Here is a 19346-nt window from a genome sequence, read left to right as displayed (position 1 = left end):
ACTGACTACTAAAATAAAAAAGTATGCATACCCCCTCCCCTTTCAAAAACCCTGGACACGTCCACTGGGAGTTATACAATTTTGGCCCCTAGGCTAACTTTTGTTTTGGGTCTTGCCGACATCACGTTCCTTTGGCACATTTTGAATGATTTAATCAATTTCATGGGAAGTTAAATTTAACCACAAGGTGTGTGTGTGGGGGGGGGATTGATATAGATCTATTTTACTGTGTTACCAAACTAACCTCATAGGAGATAGTCTGAGCAACTGCTCGAAGACCACCAAGCAACGCATAATTACCATGGAAAATTAAAGGTCGATAACGTTACATACGTGGCCGCGGTGGCTCAGTCGGTAACGCGTCTGACTACCATGCTAAAGGTCCCGGGTTCGATCCCCGGCCGGTTCAAATCCGGGAACTTTTCTAACGGTGGAAGCGGCCCCGGCGCCTACCCAGCGTCGAATAACATGGGTACCTGGGGGAAACCCTGGGGGGTAAAGGCGGTCAGGGGCGTGATGCTGATCACATCACCCCCACTCACGACCGGATCAAGAAAGTGTGGGGCGTTACCCCCACACCCCCTATACGCCTTCATGGCGTGGTGCTATGCACAGGGGAACACTTTACCTTTAACGTTACATACAGGTATATTTTTGGAGCGAATTTACAATATAGAGAAAGTCTCCAATTTTGTTAATTTTCGGTATACTAACTAATTTTGACCTCCTAATCACGAATCTGTTGAAAGAAACCGGGGGTCACGTCTGAAAATTTGAAAAAAAGCCGATTGATTTTTTTATATATATAGGTGTATATGCGTAGTTTTACGAACAAAAATGTAATATCCTGTCATTTTGTCCAACCACGCCGTTGTTTTACAAGAAAATGATTTATGATGTTCAATTCTAGTACGATCCCTATTTATTCGATGAATGTAGGGGTGAAATGAGTGCTAATGGAACCTAACCTAACAGGCCTAACCTAACCTCGTGTGAATGGTTCGTGGGGCTACCTGTGGATGGTTTTTGGGCTAACGTAAATGGTTTGTGGGACTACCCGTGGATGGTTTTTGGGACTAACGTCAATGGTTTGTCGGGCTACCCGTGGATGGTTTTTGGTGCTAACGAACAATATTTCATCAAAATGTACAATTTCCAGACGTGACCCCCGGTTTTTTACAACAGATTAGTGATTAGGAGGCCAAAATTAGTTAGTATACCGAAAATTAACGAAATTGGGGACTTTCTCTATATTGTACATTCTAGCCATATTTTTTTCTGAGTTGAGATCCGTCTCAACCTGTGGTTCTAACTTCGGGGTTTCTATCGGAGGGACCGTTACACTTGAAGTTGATTGGGCTACTGAACAAGACAGATTTGTTTTAGACAAACTTTCCGAACATAAATAGGCTATGAATTTAATTTAGGTACTTTATAAGTTTCACATCCTTTCCAGTCTGCCATCTCCGGTTATAATTAGGGCCCGGGACTTTATGTTATAACCTATTTTTCATTTGGCATCGGATAGAATACTGGGGTGAGATCTTTACATATCTGATGAAAATCAGCCGAAGTAAACGAACTTGATAAGGCATATTTTAACATATTTTACCAATTTCGCGTTTTTATAACATATTTCTTCAATTTTCTCGTAATAAGACATATTTCTGCTTAATTTCGTAATTATCTTGCATAGAATCGGCTATTTTATATTTTTTTCCTCGTACCTTTAGCCCAACGGATAGTTCATATTATCGATGGCAGGATAAGGAAAATAAGAAGAAATTAAAAGCAGATGCAGTCTTTTCTTACCAACTATTACAGAACAATAATACCCCCCTTTTTTTGTGGCGAGCTGTCAATTATGCTTTAGTTTCCACAAAGGTGTAAATCTGACGTAATAGTAAATGAAACTTAGGATAATTGCAGTGAATCTCACGATATTTTCAGTATTTTTCCACTGCATTCTTCGGTTGAAGGGATTCTGGCTTCATTTAATACCCTACCCCCCACCCTAGTCGATCTTCCCTGGAAGACACTGACATCTTGTATAATGAGAAATTCGAAAATAATGTTGTGCATATTATTGGCTTTACTGGGAATATTTCTGCATTTTTCATGACATATTTTCCCACTTTTATGACATAATTACAAACATATTTTACAGTTTTATAGGACATAAAGTCCTAGGCCCTAGTTATAATACAAGACCGTACTTTGATTGATTGATTTGCTTTATTTTACTTCGTTTCTTGTGCCACTTTTGGATAATTTGCGAAGATGTGATGAAATTTATGAATGGACACTCACAAACACCCATGCCCAGGCCGGAATTCGAATCTGGGACCCCTGGCGTCGTAGCGCGATGAGCTAACCACTCCGCCACGGGGCTCGACACAAGACCGTACTGAAAATAGGGTTATGCAAAATGTAATTTATACGCTAGAAACTCTTTCCTTCTACCTTCTTTCATGAAATAAGCAAGTAAGAGAACTTGACGTTGTTTTATTTTGCTAGTATCACAATATTAGGGAATTTTAATAGTCGATGGTCTTTGCACTTCTGCCTCTTCAGCATCTCATTTTTGTGCGACCCCTTGGACTTGCTGCCCCTTAGTCTGTGGATATAGCCTCAAGGACGTATTTAAGGGGGGGGTCCGGAATTCCTCCCGGGAAGATTTAACAAGTACAAAAATTGGATATTGAAAAAATACGTTGTATAACATTTATTTTTCAATCGAGTGATATTTATTTCCATCGAACTTATTGATTGAAGACATTATATATTTATTTTTCATAATTGATTTATTTTGATGTATCGTGTGTCTGAACAAAAGCTAACGTAGTACAATCACTCCTTTGTTGCATTATTATTTTATTTGGAGACTCGATACGAGACAAAACTATTCTACAAGACTGGCAAAGGACATATTTATTATAAAATTTAAATAATGAGAATTTTTCCCGTCCCGACCTAAACTTTTCATTCCGCAAACTCCTAATTTGATACTGGCAACATTGATACCATTGGAGCGAGTTTTTCCCTTATCGCACAATGCTATAGCAACGTTGCATTCTGACGTCATCGTAAAGTTCGTCATTGTTACGCTAAATGCCTAATTTGTTAGGTTAGGCCTGTGTGGTTTAGTCGCTTAGGGTAAACAATGCATTTTATGTGTATTTATGCTAAGGGAACCAAACTTAACCTAACCTAACGTAGGCATTTCTTGTATGACGTCAGAGCACGAAGTTGGTATACCGTAGTGCAATAAAGTGCGCGATGTCAGCTCCGCTTTACCGACCAAAGGAGTTCCCGGAGTTCCTTATACAGGTTCCTTGTCTTGTTCCTGCCTTTTCACGTGTTAGTTATCAGCTGGCCTTCAAGACAAGATCCAGGGAATTCAAGATCGAGTGACACTAACGAATGCTATCTTTTTGTAGAGCAATAAATTGCCGTTTTCTTTCCTTAGGCAGGAAAGTGCATCCGGTGACTTACAGAATGGTAATGGCAAAAAAAAATGTAACGAATACTCCGACCTTAACTCACGGTAAGGTTAGGTTAGGTTGGGCAATATAGTAAAAAAAACTGTGTTTGGAAACACCGGGGATTACGTCATCAGATGCTTTCGTGCATAGGACGGACATTATTATAGAAAAATTCATGAATTAGCGGCCAAATACATTGAAAAATGCGAGAAAACACTTCTACGACCTTCCGAAATTGCACAGAAACTCAATTCCGTAAGTCCTTTCTCCTGTAAATTTGAAGAAATCCGTTTCCCGGCTTTGACATTTTTGCCTTTTGTACATACAGAGTGATTTTTTTGATTCCTTTCTTTGCTTCTGTAACACACAATATCTTTGCTTCTGTAACACACAATATCTTTGCTTCTGTAACACACAATATGGCGGGCACATTTTGACTTGTGGGTATGCAGTATTTCCAACCTTCTTCATCGAAAAATACCTAGTATCGTGTTAGTCATGTGTGAAAATTTTACATTATGCACGGTAGCTGACAGATAGCCCCACGAATCATTTCCGATAAGGTTAGGTTTGGTTGGGTTAGGCAAGTATAGTGAAAAAAAGGGGTTGGAAACACTGACCGAGGCTTATGTCATCAAACGTACGCAGCATGCAATTCACATAGCGAAAGTAATGGCAATTGTACGTCAGTCAGATATTTCTCTTGAAAAATATATGATTTATCTGTCAAATATATTCCACGATGAAAGAAAATATCTCGACAAACGTTGGAAAGCTTGGAGAAACTCATTTCCTTAAGTAGTTTCTTCTGTAAAAATGAAGAAATGTGTCTCCGATATAATGAACTGTTACCCTATTTTGTAGATAGTTCAGAGCTGTAACAGTACAACTATCGTATGTTGTATGGTTTGTATGTTCGGAATAGTGTGTTATCATATTGGAAGCCTCGGGAAGATTATGTTTGAGAAAGTGTTGTATTTCTGAATGCATTGTATGTTACTCGAGTTCAATTCCGTATAATCATGATATTTCGTCCATTGAGAGTGCAAATGTTCTTTCTCCAAATTGTAAGCAAATAGAGATATTTTGGCTGTGGTCTATTTAGGATGCAATTGTTTCATCTCTGCTATCGTCTTATGCCTACATACAAGAATCGTTCAAGGTTGACCGGGATTTTCGTACGTAAAAACTCGATGAATAGCCGGATCATGATGAAACATGCGGGTGACGTAATGTATTCCTTCGCGAGTAACTAGCGCCCGGCATGACGTATTTCGCGCATGCGCAGCAGTTGCAGCGAACATGGCAGCAAGCAGTGTGTCTGTGGCTGTGGAGCAGCGGTGTGTAATCAAATTTCTCGTGAAGGAGAAAGTGAAACCAGCTGAGATTTTCAGACGATTGCAAGCACAGTATGGTGAACAAACAATGTCGCAGACAAGAGTGTATGAATGGTGTGAGCAGTTCCGCGAAGGACGGGAGCTGGTGACAAATGAAGCGCATGGACACATTCTCCCGACTGCAGAGACACCAGTGAATATCGCACGTGTTGAGCAAATGATTCTTGAGAACCGACAAGTAACAGTGCGGGATATTGCTGCCGAGGTGAATATCAGTGTCGGAGTGTTGAGACAATCATTCACAACCACTTACGCTTCCGCTAAATCTGTGCAAGGTGGGTTCCCTGCCAGCTGACATTCGATGAGAAGTGGACACGCAGGACGGTCTGTGAACATCATCTGAATCAGTTTCGTGCAGAAGGTGATGAATTGTTGCAATCCATCATCACGTGTGATGAAACATGGTTGCACAATTCAACCCCAGAGACCAAAAGACGCAGCATGGAGTGGCGGCATAAAGGTTCCCCGCCCCCCAAGAAAAGCAAAACGCAGCCGTCCGCTGGAAAGATCATGGCAAGTGTCTTCTGGGACATGAAGGGCGTTATCCATGTGGATTTTCTGGACAAAGGGAGCATGATTAATGCCCAGTATTACTCCACATTGTTGAGTGGTGCTGTACGAAAGTCCATTCGCAAGAAAAGACCTGGGATGTTGTCTGGAAATGTCATTCTTCTCCATGACAATGCCCGCTCTCACACGGCCAATGTGACAACAACAACTCTGGCCGACATGCACTGGGAAGTTCTGCCCCATCCCCCCTACAGTTCGGATTTAGCCCCCAGTGATTATCATTTGTTTGCACCCCTTAAAGACCATCTGGGAGGGAAGAAATTCACGACAAACGAAGCACTGCGTAGCAATGTCCTCCAGTGGCTACGACAACAACCAAGTTCTTTCTACGCCAAAGGAATTCGGGAGCTGCCAGAACGATGGCAACGGTGCCTCTGCGCGCACGGAGAATACTTTGAAAAACTGACATAGTTTGGTGTTTCTTCTGCTACCTATTTCCTCTGCAGAAATAAAAGTCCCGGTCAACCTTGAACGACTCTTGTACAACCAATATTGATATATTGAGTGTCTTTTTGGTCCATGTGCAGAATGTGGAAGCAGCCACGAGAATGCAAAGTTCAACAGCAATGAAATTTCCTCAACAAACCACAAGTGCCATCTGAGTGTAACATAAACCACTTGCATTCTAACCTCAGTGACTTGTGGGAGATGCTTAGCAATAGTAGTGTTCTTCAGTTCTTCCTTTTGTTGTTAACAGACAAAAATTTTGGGTATCAGTTTCATAGATCGGAGACACATTAAAATCGGATATTTTGTGTTTCGCATGGTTTGTACTTACCAATTGTGTATTGGGGAACATAGTTCAAGGTGCCATTATGCTTTTTACACAAAAACATATACAATTTTTCACATAGTAATTTTTGTTATTCCTTTTTTCGCCACTTAACACACAATATGGTGGGCAAAACTTGACTACTGTAATGTGTATGAAAAATACCTAATATCGTGTTCGTCACGTGTGCAAATTGTACATTATGTACGGGTAGCTGACAGATAGCCCCATGAACCATTTACGGTTAGCTCCACGAACCATTCCAATAAGGTTAGGTTTGGTTAGGTTAGGCAAGCATAGTTAAAAAAAGGGAGGGTTGGAAACACTACAGGGGGTTATGTCATCAAACGTATGCAGCATCCGGTTCACATAGGGAAAGCAATGGCAATTGTGCGTCGGTGAGATATTTCTCTTGAAAAATACATGATTTCCGGGTCAAATAGATTCTACGATGAAAGAAAATACCTCGACGAATGTTGGAAACTGTAGAGAAACTCATTTCCGTAAGTAGTTTCTTCTGTAAAAATGAAGAAATGTGTCTCCGATATATGAAACTGTTACCAAATTTTGTAATAGTGTAATCAAATAGTTGATTCATTCCCCGAAATATGAATTATTTATTTTACTTTGGTACCGAATGACAAATTTATAATGAAATTGTTTGGTCTCCATGTCGTTTCCAGAATGCAGTGTTATATCTGGTTGGCACACTGAAATCAAAGCTAGTGTTGTGTGCAATTGTTCTATCTGAAATTTCAATTATTAATTACATCGTATGTACCCAACGAAACTACTACTACTTCTTAGAGAGACTTCAATATATCAGGCTTTGCAATAATACAAACTTCTCTTGTCTGTGGTGTAACTCTCAACTAGAAAATATGGCAGCAGTTAAAAATTTTATGCTACTTATTTTAATTATTGTAGATTAGGCACACACAGGAGACAATCAGGCGAGGCCAGGCTGGCTCGGTAGCTCAATGGTAGAGCAGTGGCACGGTATGCCAGAGACCTGGGGGTCGACTCCTGGTTGAGCCTGCATTTTTTGCTGAAAATTTCTACTTATTTTAAGTATTGTATCATGGAATGTTAGTGTGAACTTGAACTCAATGCATGGTGTGGGACTCATCTCCCTCCACAAGAATCTGCCTTACTACACTTACAGTAAGTTTCATTGATGCACATCCATATGTGACTTCATGGATGTCCTAATTATGTGACATTGATGCAGGCGCGGTTGGCCCTATAGCGCACAGGATCAGTGAACCCCCAGTAATATACGATAATCACCTCGAGAATGAACAATAAACAATGTCTTTACATTTTCACATTATTTCGCTAAAAATTCTACACAATAAGTCATGTATTTGTGCCCGTAACACGGCGAACTCTCTTGCTGAAAAGAAGAAACCTCGAATCGGCCGCCCTGATACAGACCCTCAGTTGAACCCCCACAGGACAGCTCGTGCCATTGTGAAAGCTTCGTGCGGGAGGAGAAGCGCGAGGAGGGTATAGGACAAAATACATGGGAGTTGAGATTTGCAGAACCTATGTTCAACCCAACGGTCATGCGCAGTTCGTTCTCTCGCAGAAGGCGCGGGACAAGGCTCCGATCTCGCTGCTTCCTCCCTTCCAGTGTTGCTGTGTGCGGTTCAAGTTTGAAGCGCACACATTACATATTCAATATTCTCTTTGTATCATTTTTGTACTGAACTTCTTGGAATAAATGCAAAATTGTGGCAGAGATGGATGAGTGGAAACAAATAAAAGCTGGAATTAGATGCGATGAATTAAAATAAAGGAGATACATTACCAAAATAGCTCGTGCATGCATTCAGAGGTTTTTCCTTAAAGGTGGAAACACTTCGGGTTCGCGAAAGAGAAAGAATGGCGCGAAGACGTGACTCGCTGTCGCTCGGTGTCAATCGTCTCAAGTTTGTTAGTTTTTGAAGTGCTTGGATACTTGTTGGAAAGTATTAAGTGATGCTGCGAGGGAAGCGAGGGATGGACTTTACCTAGGTTATGTCACATGATGCAGTGTAGGCGTTGCTGTCCGCGCAGGTAAGAAATGACCGATAGAAATGCACATAATTAACGTAAACGAACTTCCTTGTCCACTGAAAAAAAGCGTGTGCTGGTCGACCAGCCCCAAATTTGAACAAAGCTATCTTGTATCAATGAAAGGGTCTCAGGTTCGATTTCTAGTATGCACATGCCATTAGTTGCCATTTCCCTTTAATAAATGTAGGACCAGTTCTGATTAGTCGGCATGGACGTCCGGAAGGGGAAAAGGGGGCAGCCCCCCATGGAAATTGAATGTAAACCAAAAATTATATATTACACGCATATAATTTAATTTCAGTCACAGTAATTTTTGGTAATTATTATAAAAGCGTTGCAGTAACTTCAGACTGAAGGAGTGTCTTTTGCTCCTCCTGAGGAAAAAATATATTACTTGCCCCTACTTGAGGACGTCCATTCCAACAAAACTCAACTTTTTTCATAAAGGCACAATTTATTGTAGTTTCAGCACTAAATTTATTCGCACACCCCTAATACAAAACCTTATACTCCCATATAAAAAAATTTCTGGACAAATCTTTTAAGCCCGCCCCCCATCCTTTTGTTAGGCGAAGGAAGTTTATTTTGCGGAAACTGAATATATGTCACATGACTTCAGTGAACCCCCGGGTAAATAATGCACGAGCCGCGCCTGCATTGATGGGAATATAACATAGAAATGTTGTACATAATGCATTTCACTGTGGTTGCCAGAAAAGTTTGCAGGAAGAGTCAGAGATACAAAGAGATGACTTCTGATAATGATAACCAACTTATACATGATGGTAAATATGGTACAGAAGTTGTAGTTGTTGATGTAAATAAATGTAAATAGATGTGCCTGTTAACTTTCATACCCTTCCTACCAAGTCTTAGGTGCAGTGTGAAAAGCATGGATTGGAAGAATATTTTCAATTATCAGGTGTACATATATCTCTAATATAAGCATAAAATCAAAATTTGTTATTTACTTACGTACAGTGAGTATATACTTGTCAAAGACAGCGTTTCGGTGGCAACTGCCCCCTTCTTCAGGTCAAGAAGTCGGCTTTACGGAAATCTCCAAAGCTTCGTCATTTAGAAAGGATATAGGTTATTTTGTGGACAGGTTGAATGCTAGGATAACGAATGACTAAAACAGGACTATTCCCACATTTTAAAATCCCTTAAAACCCATATAAAAACTGTTAAGAAGGGGCCAGTTGCCACCGGAACGTTGTCTTTGACAAGTATATACTCACTGTACGTAAGTAAATTACAAATTTTGATTTTATGCTTATATAAGTAAGTCGCACGCATACAAAATATGAATTCATATATCTCTGTATATAGAAAGAAATCAGGCCTGTTTCAGAGCGCAAAAGTCACATGACCCAGGGGTTTTTCCAGAATTTTCGGTGGGGGGTGTAAGGGTAAATTTATAGCAAAATGGCCGTAAATTGAGCCTTTGTGCAAAATTTTAGTATGTGTTGGGAAAGTTTTTGGGGCGAGTTGGAGGTGTGTGGATATGTTAAAATGTTTTGTTCCAATAGATTCTCATACTCAAATATGTTCACGCAACTTTTTCATATATGTTATATTTAGACCTCTGATTTTAGGGTTTTAACCTATTTTTCCTTTACAGGAATGTAAGAAATAATAAGTTATGTCAGAGTTTCGTTAAAAAATGCAACGACTGATGAAGTTTTATAGTGCCTAAAAAAAACTATTTTGCTTATTAGGACCTATTTTAGGTTTATGCATCTAAATCAAGCCTTTTTTAGGTTTTTATATATTTTTAAAGGTTTTACAGAATTTTTGTGTCGCACAGAGGCATTTGCTTTGTTTGGTCACGAAAAAATTCAACGACGAACATATTTGAAACATACTCTCTGTCGATTTCCCTTCCTCCAAGTCCATGGTGATTTTTCAAAGCTCTAAACAAAGCAAAATGTCTGGTGACACTGTTACCTGTACATTCCAAAGTGGTCTGATCTGTGTGGTCTTGCTCACCTTTGGGCCACTTCAGTGATTTGTGGCATTCACGCTTTGCAAACTAGCATTGAAGTTTGCAGGCTGAGTCGGTAACGCGTCTGACTACCATGCTAAAGGTCCCGAGTTCGATCCCCGGCTGGTTCAAATCCGGGAACTTTTCTAACAGAATCGGCCCCGGCGTCCACCCAGCGTCAAATAACATGGGTACCTTTACCACTGACTATGTTTTTGTTGAAAGATTATTTTCAGCATATAAGATGATCCTCCCAGACAAAATTGCAGAGTTTGACTGTGGATAACATTAAAAAAAGATTTTTTCATTTTAGTTTTTTTTAACCTACTTCAGGATTCTTAGAACCTATTTTAGGGTTTTTCGAACCTATTTTAGGATTTTTAGAGCCTATTTTAGGAACCTAAAAATCAGAGGTCTAGTTATATATTCTGTGAGGCGACTCAATTTTTTTCTGTTCATTTTGTGCTGTGGCTTCAGAAATAACTAGTTTCCAGTTCAGTTCGGCGTATTAATTTCTACACAATATCAGGTTTGAACAGTCTTTTAAAATTTAACAGGATATATCACTGGCACTGTTGCGACAGTGCTCTGGACTGTAAGGCATCCAAAGATCCACTTCTCATCCATGTAATGCACCCTGGACTGCATTATTTCTGACCAACAAGGTTCTCTTATCTCTTCAGTATTATAAGCCTTTGTGGAGCTTGTGCTGCATCCTGATCATGTGTTCGTGAGGCTATTAGGAAAGAAACTGAAAAAACCTTAGACATTTTGCAATAATGGGCGTTGCTGAAACTAATGACATTTAAAGTTCGACCTGCCAAAGAAGAAACTTCAGGGAACCCAGAGTTTTCGCCTCCAGTTGTGGGAGTTTCAAGGGAGGAAAAACAGTGTTGCTAGATGCCTGATTTTTGTACATTTCACAATTTTCCTACATGGTGAAAGCAGAGGCATAATATTTTATGTTGTTGAATTTTTAAAAACTAAGCTAAGGGAAAAGTTTGCTGAGGGTTTACTCATCTTGGTAGAGCTGTTATGTATTGGACAGCTGTGGCATTTCCAAGGGAGGTTGGAGGGGCATAATCCCCCATCCCTGATTTTGACCCAGTATTCCTTAAGAAAAAAAACATCATCAAAGGCAGGAAAAGATTGCAAAATGAGGACTGACTACTAAAAAAGTATATGTACCCCCCCCCCCCCTTTATCGAAGATCCTGGGCACGCCACTGCTGTACAATCAGTGCAATGATAATAGCATGCAAATTGTGTGTCATCATGATATTACATTTTGTTATAAAAGTACACAAGTAAAATAAAAGAATGAGAAAATAGCGATGAACAATTTGCCTAAGAGTATGTTTGGTGTCAATTTCATAAGTAGAAGGTCAACATTAAGTTGGTTATAAAGATATGGGACTCAGAATCAGTATCTTTTAACCCATGATCAGTTGCCGATGAGCTCACTTGTAATTTTAATGAAGTGTCATTTGAACAGTATTTAGAATATTCGCCTTTTGTGTTCTCTAGCTGGCTTTAAGAATGTCATTAGTGGCCTCATCACATTCTAATGAGATGGTAGTAGGAGAGACATTGTTGTTGAAGGAGTGTTGTCAGACACTCGCGACCATTTAAATTACTTTTTTCTTCAAATTTAGATTTGTGCATTATTTAGTCAATATGTCTACAATGTTCCTAGGGGTGAACAAGTGGTGATCCTTCCATATAGTACACCCAATTATCAACCCCACTTCCACGTAGTACACCCTGGACTGCATTTTGCAGACTAACGAGGAGGCTCTGCCATCTGGGCTTATGGCCAGTATAATTCTGTGTGTTGTCCTGTTTTTGTCCTTATGTGTGCTGAGTTCCTTTTACAGCCTGACCTTTTAACAAAAGTCAGGATATTTTAATATTTTAGTAACACGACATTGCAATTATGCTATTTCAGTTACGGTAATTGGCTGGACCCAGTATAATGTGACGGGTACAAAATAGCCTAAGTAGGGTGACCATACGTCCCATTTTGACTGGGACAGTCCCATTTCAAAGGCATGTCCCGGTCGTCCTGTTGATATTATTAAAAAGCCACTATTGTGCATTTTATAAAAGTCTAGGAGTTACCTTGAAAACCAAATCTAAATTTGAGAGACATTTCATGCTAAAAAAAGATGTATTGTTTTGTGTGTGTTCCGTTATTTGTAGAGCAGTGAATTAGCATGGACAAGAAGCAGTGGCGGCGATGGGTTCCAAAACAAGGGAACGAAGGTGCAAAAACTTAGGGAGCAAGGCCAGTTTACTTTCCCTTGGTAGATAAGGTTTAACATAGTGCAAGGGCAAAAGTGGCAAAAAGTTGGGGTGGGGCAACTTCCCCCCCCCTCGACCCCCTTAATCGCCTCCACTGCCATGTTCACACAAACTCAATAGACAAATCTCTCTTTGTGTGTCTTATTTGTGGGGTAAGGTTTTGGGGGAAATTTGGAAATTTATGAATGATTGGGGAAGAATAAAGTTGTTCTCAAGAAGATTGTTTTTTTCTGTTAAATACTTCTGGCACTCCTCAACTTCAGCGTAGGACTAACATCAAAGGTTGATAATTTTATAATTAGGCTTAACCGATTTTTTAAGGATCTCCTTGGGATGTCCCGTTTTGGAGTCAAATTATTATGGTCACCCTAAGCCTAAGTGCTGACACACCCAAAATTTTAAATTCAAATTCAAATACACTGTTTCTAATGAGTTTTCATACCTATTTGTTTCTTTTGTGTTAAAAGAAAATACTAAAAGTGTCTAATTGACTTTATATTATACAGGGCAAACGAAATGTCATCGGACTCAACTAATTTTTTTTTTATAGCTATTTATCTATAAATTCAACAGATTTAAATATGCACAATGTAGGATGTATCTTCCTGTATTCAATAATATGTCTTATTCCTGAAATTTGCTATTTATTGTTATTGTTATGATTACTATTATTAACATAGATCTTAGTGCAATGTTAAAAAAGATAAGATAAGATGATAAAGAAAGCAAATGCACAAAATTAATACGGGGTAACATCGGGATACAGTCTTCTCCACTTTTCCAGAAACAAAGTATAGGTCTTCAGCTCAAAGTAAGCCTCCAACAAAGCAACACACTTCTCGCGATTAAAAAACATCTTGCACTGAGCGGTCAACAAACAGCCACTGCTGCAGTTACAACACCAGCGTCGCTTTCAAAATAGGCTCCTCCCCTTCCCAAGGGTTGTCCAAACAAGTCTTGCACGTTTGGTCAACATGACTTGCACGTTTGGTCCTGCGGAATGGAACCAAACTTTGAAAATGATTTTTTAAACTTTCAGTCTGGCGTCTTTTTGCTCACCCTGTATTAGATTTGTCAAGCACAGTTGGAACTTCTTTAGGGAAGCTTTGAGTAACATGCATTTTTTTTTGTTAGGGTGGAGAGTTCTTCGCTTCGATATATTACGCTGTTTGCAAACAAAAGAAAAATTGAAAAATGTAATAAAGAAGATAATTTGAAGTGCAAAAAAAAAAAATATGGTGAAATATGCCTGAAAAGTGCCATGCTCACCTGCGACTGATGGTGTGACTCAAGAGAGCGTGACCGATCGTGGGTTAAATTTTATCACATAATTTGAAGTAACGAAGGTGTGACTAATATTTTATCTTTTCTTGTATTTCAGGAGGGAATAATACTACCCCAATCGACTTTGGCTAAAATACAGTGCTCATCAGATGACCCATTTGTTCTCCTGCAGACATGGTATGAGGAAGTGAAGGGTGCTAAAGACGTGTTGTTTCCCGGCTGTGTATGTCTTTCCACTGCTACCAAGTAAGGGAAAAAGAAAACTCTCTTTTGCTTATGTGTGTGTGTATAAAGCTAAGTAGTAGTATTTATTAGAGGTGCACTCAGTTAATCAGTATTCTCTCAGAATCTGCCAACATAACCAGCAATAAAGACCAGTTTTGGCATGTACTTTGTTCTCTAGCTTTCACCACATCATGTGGCTTCCTCAGGAGATAGTACAAGAATAGTCAAGTTGCCAAGGCTGGGGGGGGGGGGGGATACAAACACATTGAGAACCAATTTGTTGATCACAATCACAGAGAAGAAAACGGTAAATGTGGACAACTGATTAATTGAGCATACAAAGAGGCGAAATTTGAGCCAAGAATCGAAGCTATGACTTCCGTTTTTAGAGTGTTCTACACTAGCAAAGTAAAAAGATTATCTCGGTATTTGTCTAGAGTTTCTGAGGACAAAAATAGTAAGCAAATTTAATAAACATTAAGAGCTGAAACTTTTCAAGTTGACACTACGAACAACTATCAACTATTCTGCATCAATACTCGCAAAAACATATCACTGTTTACCAATTTTTAAACAAGGCTACAAAAACCTATGCTGATCGATTTGATTAACGTCATTCATCTGGACGTTATGACAGAATGCAGGAAAGCCCTAGAAATGGTAAGCGGTGTTCCATCAAATGTATCACCCCACCATCCATCGGGAGTGACTGAAGGAGGCCACGGATAACTTCAGAATGTCGAGCCACGAAATTTTAACCCACGACCTCCCAATTGTGAATCATTGATACATCAACCACTAATTCAGAAAGAACACATGTTGACCACACGTCACCCCATTACCTGTTGAAGAACTCCACACCTCTAGGTAGGATTGTGGGAGGGAGACTGGCAATCGGGAGATGTGCCAAGGCCCTTCGAGGGCTGTCGCACCATGGGTTATTATATATATAATAAATAAAATAAACCTTGGGTGTCTTTTCTGCGAATGTTTAAGAATTCCTCTGTTTTTTAAATAAACCTTTTCTCCTTTATTGTATAAATTTATTCATGTATATAAATATAATTTATATTTTAGTTATACAAATTTGAACAGTACAGAACTGTTCTAGTGAAATCAGAATATATTTCATTAATAAATTTTAGAGTACTAATTTCTGCTTAACACCTCCCCCCCTTCCCTCACTCCTCGCCGTTCAATGCCCTCAAAAACAAGGAAACATTACTAAGGTATACAATACATTTTTTCCCGTTTAAATTATTGAAATGCCTTACTTCTCTCCTCATTGGAAATTATTTTTGCTGTTCCTAAGAATTAACCTCCACCATTTCCACTGACCATGATATCGACGAATATGTTTGATTTTTTAAAAAAAATTCAATTGCCATTTGTAATTTCACAGCAGTTTGGTAAGTAAGTCTCTGGCAATGCTGAAACTTCATGATGTGAATTGCAATTCGCGAGCCGGCCCCCGTGGCGGAGTGGTTAGCACATCGCACTATGATGCCAGGGGTCCCGGGTTCGAATCCTGGCCTGGGCATGGATGTTTGTGAGTGTCCATTAATCAATTTCATCATATCATCATCACTCATCCCCATCTTTGCAAATTAGCCAAAAGTGGCACAAAAAGCGAAATACAATAAAGCAAATCAATCAATCAAGCAATTTGATCTAAGACATCGAAGATCTTAGGAATTACTATAACAATACATGCAAACAGTGCTTGCATTATATCATCTTGATGACTGCTTACTTTCCCCAATACAGAAGCTAAACAAAACAAAAAATTAAATACCTTGCACTCGGCCACTATCAGCATTCTCCGAACAGTTGCTGTCATCTGTTGAGTGTTCTTTCGGAAGGGCATGTCCTCCGATTCCCAGTTTCCCCCCTTGCTTTTTCGACTTCTTCTGTTGAGCTAGATAGAACACGGGAAGAATACAGCAGAGGGAGTTCACTGCGCCAGAGGTGCGCCGGGCTCTCGCTGCCTAACCTGGTGACCTTTTCTTGTCAACAGTCGGGGGAAATTGGGAAATTTTAATCATTGTGAAGAATGTATGAACGAAAATAGCTGCTTTGTAAAATCAGTATATTGAAATGTAGTGTTTTATTCTGCAGAAAAGAAAAATGGAAGTATGGTGAGCATGATGGGATAAACTCATTGATACAGGGTTTAAAGTTGGTGAGTCTGGCTTGGTATGATAACCACTGCGCCATGCAGATAGGCATCAACGTTTTACCTAGAATTGGTAGTTACTTAAATAATTCATTTACTGAAAGTTCTCATTGAATTTCTTCACTCAATTTTAAGAGAAGACATTTGTTTAACTCCATCGAATGCAAAGTAGGTGTAAACAAATGCAACACAGAATATCTTAATGTGAACTCAGTGCGTCCAAGTCAGTGTGCTCGCCAGAATGTTTTATTTTCACTGGAAGAAAAGTTAGTGTAAGTACTATCAGTGTTGTCTCGTCCCTTGGGGCTTCCGGATTTTAGCCCCTAAAGAAAAATGGAGGTATTCACATAATTATCAATCACCATAACACATTACTAGCACACAATCTTTTAAAAGGCGATTTTTACCCACTTAAGTTCATCGTCTGCTACAGCGCTCCTATCGCCATTGATGTCAGTTATTGGTCTTCGGGGCTCGTCGCATGAGATGTCGTGGCCTATGCTACAGTGAAGGTCACGTGCTAGGAGAGAGAGAGAGAGAAGGGGAGTGCAATGGGTTTGAGTGCTGAAACGGGGCTAGTTCCGTCGCGTTGCGTTCGATCTCGCGTGTTGTACTGTAGTGTTGTGGTGGTTTTTATTCACTATGAACAAAGTGGATTTCTTGTTGGCAACGCCATTTCAGATGTTGAGTGACCAAGAAAAACATGTTAAACAATTAGGTCCTGACCATCAATAATACAAAAACACAAATCACAATCACGCTCTTTCAATCCAGACTGGTACAACAGGAAACCATGATTGACAGCTAGCAAGAAAACTCTCTTTTGTTTTAATTTCCTTTTGTTTGGTGGTGATGCTTCATGGACAGTTCATGGTATAAGTGATCTCAAACATCTCTGAAAGAATTAAGTCACATGAAACTAGTTCTTTGCACATTGAAAAACTTGTTAAAATTGAGTTTGTTTCGAAAGGTTGGTGTTCGAACAAAAATTGATGAAGGATATAGGCTGTCAATTACAAGATGCAATGAATTAGTCCAGAAAAATAGGCCTATATTAAATAGAATTATCGATTGCTTAAAATTCTGTGGTCTACATGGACTTGCTCTGCGAGCACATAATGAAAGAGAAGAATCTTTAAACAGAGGCATCTTTCTAGATTTAGTAAATGAAATTGCTAAGCTAGATAACAGTTTGCATGAACATTTAGAGGAATCCAAAGTAAATAAATACACATCAGCCATGTTAAAGGATGATGTGTGCATCTTGACATCACATGAAACCCATCTACAGGAATTGTATAGCAAATCTACTACAGAGTGAAACATTTTGTGTGAATTATGAAGATTGTGTTTATGAACGATTTCATAAACATATCATGGAGATAGATGTGTTATGGTGAAATAATGTACCTCTGTTACCTTAGCCTGAAGACTAGATGCAAATGATTATAACACCTGACACATTTGATGCCAATTGCAATTTTACGGTATTCTTTGAATGCTCATGTGTTTTTGTGTGTGTGGAATGATTTTTTTTAAAAAAAGTTATAAAATTTAATATTCATAATGGACCTGTGTATTTAGTTGGAAAACACAAGGTTGAAAAGCAAAAACCATGATAATATACATATTTGGAAAAATAATCATATTTGGATGGGAAAAGCTGGGAATGTCAGGTTTTTGTTTTTGTTAAATTTATTGTATTGTTATAACCAGGGATAGACAATATTAAAATTAATTCAGCAGCCAGCCCAGTTTTTCTCAGGAGCCATAATATTTTTTTTTCAAATACGGACTAAGAAAGCCATGCATCCAGCTAAGAAAAAGCTTCATATTTTGAAATGCAATCTTAAAACATTTAATTTGTTAATTAATACAAGAGTGGATTAAAAATAATTAATTCTTGCACTGATGTGATGTCACAAAAGAAGGCTGAACTGATAAGAGTATGAATAACTATTCAACACTGCAATACTTTATGATATATGTCTGACGCCACCATATTGCAGGAGATTTAAAATATGGTAGCAAAATTGTTAATGGTGTGTTTATTGTTCAGATTTCATGATACACGTCATTACATTAAAAATATTTATATACTATACTCCGTATTGTTTTAAAAGGAAGGTAATATAAATTTCCAGATATGAACTCAAAATATTAGAAAACAATATTTTTAGAACTGAATTTGAAAATTCAGGTGCCATGGCGACCGGGCATCCTGTATTTATCTACCCCTGGTTATGACTGTAACATTGATCAATCTACACTAGTATACAGAATTAAGAGAATTCACACCTGTTTGCGAATATCTCCCAAAACTGGAAAGTCTGAGCTTACCAAAGCATGCACCTCCGCTGGTATCGACTACAGGTATGACTACGGTATCTTACGCGAACGTGGAGGTGATGCTGAGACAGCGGTAGGAATGATTAGCGGCCGGGTGGTGTTCCGTGCATACATCGTTCGGACTTCGTTCGTACACATCAGTGAGATGAAGAACAGTAGTGGTCAAATTTGGGACTGGTGGAGAAGCACTGGGGTAACCACAAACGTTTAGAGGATGGCATGAGATGGAGAATCGTTGGATGATTAGAGGCTGGGCGATCTCAAGTTCAGGTTGCACATGAGTTCAATGTAATGCCTAGTGTCATCTGCAATTGTGGAAACAGTTTCAGGAGACCGGATCCATATCCCGACGGCCTGGCCAAGGCCATCCAAAAGCCTCGATGGCTAATGAGGATCAGTATTTGGCACTGTCCGCCAGGTGTCAGAGGGCAGCAACAGCCACACAGCTCACTTGTGAGCTCTGTGCTGCCACTGGGATCTCAGTTTCCATTGTTACTGTTTCCCTAAGGCTGTATGCCAGACAACCCGCTGTTTGCATCCTGCTCACCCCTGCGCACAGGAGAATGCATCTGGCATGGTACAGAGAACATTAGCAGTTTACCCAACGTCAGTGGACCCACGTCCTCTTCACTGATGAGTCACGATTCAGCCTCGACACTGATTTGCGATGGACCTTGATCTGAGAGAACCTGGAACCTGATACCATGCCACCAACATCAGGAAAAGGATCACTATGT

General features: G+C 39.4%; 1 protein-coding gene across 1 annotated transcript in view; it reads left to right on the top strand.

Annotated features, from left to right (window-relative positions):
* The window catches only part of LOC146004964 (pyridoxine/pyridoxamine 5'-phosphate oxidase-like), a 42523-nt gene that overhangs the window by 1337 nt on the left and 21840 nt on the right, over positions 1-19346 (top strand). The window contains exon 2 of the mRNA XM_083144081.1: positions 13957-14105. Coding sequence (XP_083000207.1) covers positions 13957-14105 — 149 coding nt within the window. The remainder of the gene's footprint in view (positions 1-13956; positions 14106-19346) is intronic.

The sequence above is a fragment of the Lepisma saccharinum genome, chromosome 1 (genome assembly GCF_977018435.1).
Source record: "Lepisma saccharinum chromosome 1, izLepSacc3.1, whole genome shotgun sequence".
In the NCBI taxonomy this organism is placed as follows: domain Eukaryota; kingdom Metazoa; phylum Arthropoda; class Insecta; order Zygentoma; family Lepismatidae; genus Lepisma; species Lepisma saccharinum.
The sequence above is the reverse complement of the archived record's forward strand: the minus strand, read 5'-3'. Positions and strand labels throughout refer to the sequence as shown.